At 34.2% G+C, this 4,084-nt stretch overlaps 1 protein-coding gene across 1 annotated transcript; it reads left to right on the forward strand.

Moving 5' to 3' along the window:
* Positions 505-1,803, forward strand: LOC18606252 (zinc finger protein ZAT9). Its single transcript, XM_007039767.2, has one exon. The coding sequence runs from the start codon at positions 666-668 to the stop codon at positions 1,635-1,637; it is 972 nt and encodes a 323-aa protein (XP_007039829.2). The 5' UTR covers positions 505-665; the 3' UTR covers positions 1,638-1,803.

Genomic DNA, 4,084 nt, shown 5'->3' on the forward strand with positions numbered 1-4,084 from the left:
TTATGAACAATGCAGATTAAGTCATGCATTGTGCTATAAGCAAAATTTGGTTAATTGATCAAAGGAACAAAAAAAAGGATCCGACCAAAATTTTCAAATTGGGTCATGTTGTTTAGTTTCTTTGCTTAGTGGGTCAGGTGTTTTTTTTTTTTAAATATCGAAAATCATGTATAGATATCATTATATTCATCAAATTACATATAGTATAAATGAAATGAATTAGCAAACAAAAAGCTGTATAGTTGCCTGACTGGCAATTTATGGGCTTCCAGAAAGTGGTGAAAAAGAAAAGTTTATTGCCTAAATGGGCAAATTTTGCATGTTACTTGTCCCTCTCTCCCCGTCCATGATCATACAATTTTTATTTTGATTTGCCCAATTTTAAAGAAATACTACTAACAACATTATCGTTGTTTTTTTTTTTTTTCTCTTTTCCTAATAATTTTTTAATTTTAAAAAAATGTTTTATAGAAAATAAAAGAAAATCAAAATTTTAGGTTGTGTGTCTTTTGGTGGAGGAATGCTTGTCACCTACTCCTTTTAAGTTCCCAATCTTGCTTTCTATTGCTTTCTCATGCTTTTTAGAGAGAGAAAAGAGGGATTTAGAGAGAAGCCACTTGGAAAAAAAAGAGCTTTGATCTTTGCTTTGCTTGTGTTTTGTGGCAATGGAGAAGCACAAATGCAAGCTCTGTGCTCGAACTTTCTCTAATGGCAGAGCTTTAGGAGGTCACATGAAAGGTCACTTAGCCACTCATCCACTGCCCCCAAAGACGACCCAGCACCAACTCGGTGACCGTGCTGAGTCAGCTTCTTCTTCATCTTCTTCATCAGGTGAAGAGCAAGAGCTACAAGAAGAGAAAAGCAGAGAAGTAGTTGAAGAGAAATCTTTGGTTTACGGGTTAAGAGAGAATCCCAGGAAGAGTTTCAGGTTTGCAGATCCTGAATTCTCTTTTGCAGTAGATTCAGGGTCCGTTGTCCAAGATAGAGAAAGTGAGACTGAGTCAAGAAACCCAACTCGGAGACGATCCAAGAGAAACCGGCAGGTGGGTACTAATATAACAACAGACGAAATCAAGAAACCAAAGTTGTTGAGGAAACCCAGTTTGGTCGAGTCACCGACTGAGCCAGAACCGGTGAGTTCTGTTTCTGATACTTCTCCTGAAGAAGATGTTGCTATGTGTCTTATGCTGCTTTCAAGAGATGTTTGGAAAACAAAGAATGCAGAACAAAAATCAGTTGAGTTGTTGGAAGAATCAGAAGAGATCGACTTGAACAACAAGAGTGAGTTAAGCAAGAAGATTCGTGGGAAGTATCGATGTGGGAATTGTAAGAAAGTATTTCGATCTTATGATACATTGGATGAACATAAAAGAGTTTGCTGTGAAACCAAAAATGCAGGTAAAGTTGCTGCTGCTGCTGTTGTTGCTAACGACAAGATATTTCAGTGTCCATTTTGTTACAGAGTGTTTGGGTCAGGACAGGCACTCGGCGGTCACAAGAGATCTCATTTGCTTGCTGCTGCTTCTTCTTCAAATGCGGCTGCTGCAAATTCTACTAAATTTGACAACAAGTTGATAGATCTAAACTTGCCTGCTCCATCCGAAGATGATGAGTTTAGTGTGGTATCAGATGCATAAATTGAATGATGGGGCTATCGAGCAGTTATGGGAATTCACGTGGATCTGATGCTATACATTCAATTTGCTATGCATTGTTTCAAACTTTTTTTTTTTACTGTAGTGGCTAATATTTCTTCATTCATAGATGAATCATGAATGTTTTTGTAGCTTTTCTCTTTTGGTATTCTTTCTATTCTTCATTGTTGCTGACCCACAATTCTTTTCTTGAATTCTCCGCAAGTGTTTTGTCTCCAACACTTGTTAATTGTTATTGCTAAAACTTACAAGCTGAAAATTGTTACAAGCTTCATTCAATCTAGTTAGTACTGAAACTCAAACTCTAAACTCTCCTACCACTAGTGTTTCCACAACCCCCCCGTACAATTTTCACTTCTTCCAAGATTTTGTCGTGGTGTTAGTGGCATTATGTTTGGTGAAACAGTTGATTAACTGAAGCAGCCATTGTTGTGTTGAGGTATCAGATAGCAATGACTTGGATCAAGTTTCACTTCAAGTGTACCCCATGTCAGAGAAACAAAAAACTAAAAAAAAAGGAAAGCATTTTTTCTGGGGTTTGGTTGCTTGTGGACCAAGCACTGGTCTCTGCAAGTACCAAAGTGTTCAATTCTGTTAGCATGTCCTGTTTCTTGTTTTCCAGCTGTTCTGTAAACTGTTTATACCTTTATATGAACTATATTTAATAATTATTTTATGGGGTTTGTTCTTCTTTATCTACATCTCTTTTGTTCTCTGCTCTATTTTGGAGTATCAATGATAGGAACAAAAACCAGAAACTTCAACACGAATTGACTCAAATAACCTCACTGGAACTTCAGTTTTACAGTTCTCGGTCTGGGTCTTGGCATATCTATCTTTTGAATGTTGCTACTGACCAGAGGGAGATCCAAAATCCCTTGAATTTCTGCATAAAAAGATATTGTAAAATTTTTATCTACCTTGAAATGAACGAAATATCCGGGCAAAAGGAGGTGCCATTGGCCATGCTATTCTTATCGAAGAATCAGTCAGATTTATTAAATGCATTTTGGTTCGATGCTTTTTCCTTTGTTCTTTTTTTTTTTTTTTAATTTTCTCATTTCCTAAAAGAACCAAGATTATTAAATATTACTACAAAAAATACGAAGGACATTTTGGTCAACAGAAAGAATGGTTTTCAGGTTCCTTTCTTACACGCATGCATGTGATTTCTTGCCTCAAAAGGATCCCAATTAATTTATGCTAAGCAAACTACATGTGGATTAGAAGTTGTATCTACTTAGTAAAATAATAATAATAATAATAATAATAATAATAATTTTTGAGGTTGAATTCTGATTTTGAGGACAAAATCATACAAGCAAATGTTGAATTTGTTTTTTGACTATGTAAAATGTTATACTGTTTCTTTCGTGATGGAAATATAAAATGATGAAAATAAAGAAATCTGCATCTATTATAACTATAGTGGCATCCTCAACAGACTTGGTTTGTCACCATCGTCACGTATTTTTCAAATTTCAAGGCGAGTTTCCGCAGAACTGGTTTCTTCGTTTGCCTGACTGAAAATTCCATTGTTGGAATGGTGGATAAAATTAAAATTTAATTTAATGAATTTGATAAAGGTTAGCACTACTTTTTATTGAACACCTGGAATCAAATTACTTATTTTCTTTGAAAAAAATAAAAGAGGTTTGAAGCTGAGAAAATTTATTTTTATTGCAAAATAATAGAACCCAAAAAAAAAAAATTCCCTTCAAGTTGGCATAAATAGAGATGGTTTGTGGAATGAGTGGGAATTTATTCTATTTTCTGTACGGATATAAATAGAAGATTAAAAAAATCACTGGAAATAGACAAAATGACAAGGAGAGAAAGAGTCAGAGAGAGCCGGTTGCATATGGCAAACCCTAGTTAAAACAACAAAAAAACGTCTTCAATCGAATTGCATGTTTGAGTTTGACCCCTCATTTATCCTCAAGGCTCATTTTTTATTTATTATTATTTTTTTTTGTGGGGGTAGGAATCAAATTTATGTATTGTGGTTATCAGAAGATAAATTCCTACTCATGAAAGTAGTGCAAGGAGGACGACTTTTCTATTCCATGTCCACGAGAAGTGAGTGACACTACGGAGAATTCATACTGATTTAACAACATATTTTCAATCATAAAAGTAGACATAATTAAGCATCTCATAATATCATATTATGTAGTAAATAAAGATTAAAGTTTTACAAAATTAAATTATAATTGAAATTGAACTCGCATTAAGTTATATCAACTATTTAAAGTTAAACTAACCAAAATTCCAATGATCGAAAATTCAAAATAACTCGACCCCAATTGGATTCAATTGGAACATCCAAATTTTATTGTTTGAATTTGAGCTATTTTATTGAACTTTTTGGAAAAGAAAGTAAAGGAAAAAGAAAAAAAAAAATTGTAAGAGGCATAGAGAGGAAGGAT

Source organism: Theobroma cacao, chromosome 3, assembly GCF_000208745.1.
Source record: "Theobroma cacao cultivar B97-61/B2 chromosome 3, Criollo_cocoa_genome_V2, whole genome shotgun sequence".
Lineage (NCBI taxonomy): Eukaryota > Viridiplantae > Streptophyta > Magnoliopsida > Malvales > Malvaceae > Theobroma > Theobroma cacao.

What these genes read in the sequence shown, in the direction of transcription:
- LOC18606252 (XM_007039767.2), top strand. Translation starts at nt 666, where the DNA reads ATGGAGAAGCACAAATGCAAGCTCTGTGCTCGAACTTTCTCTAATGGC.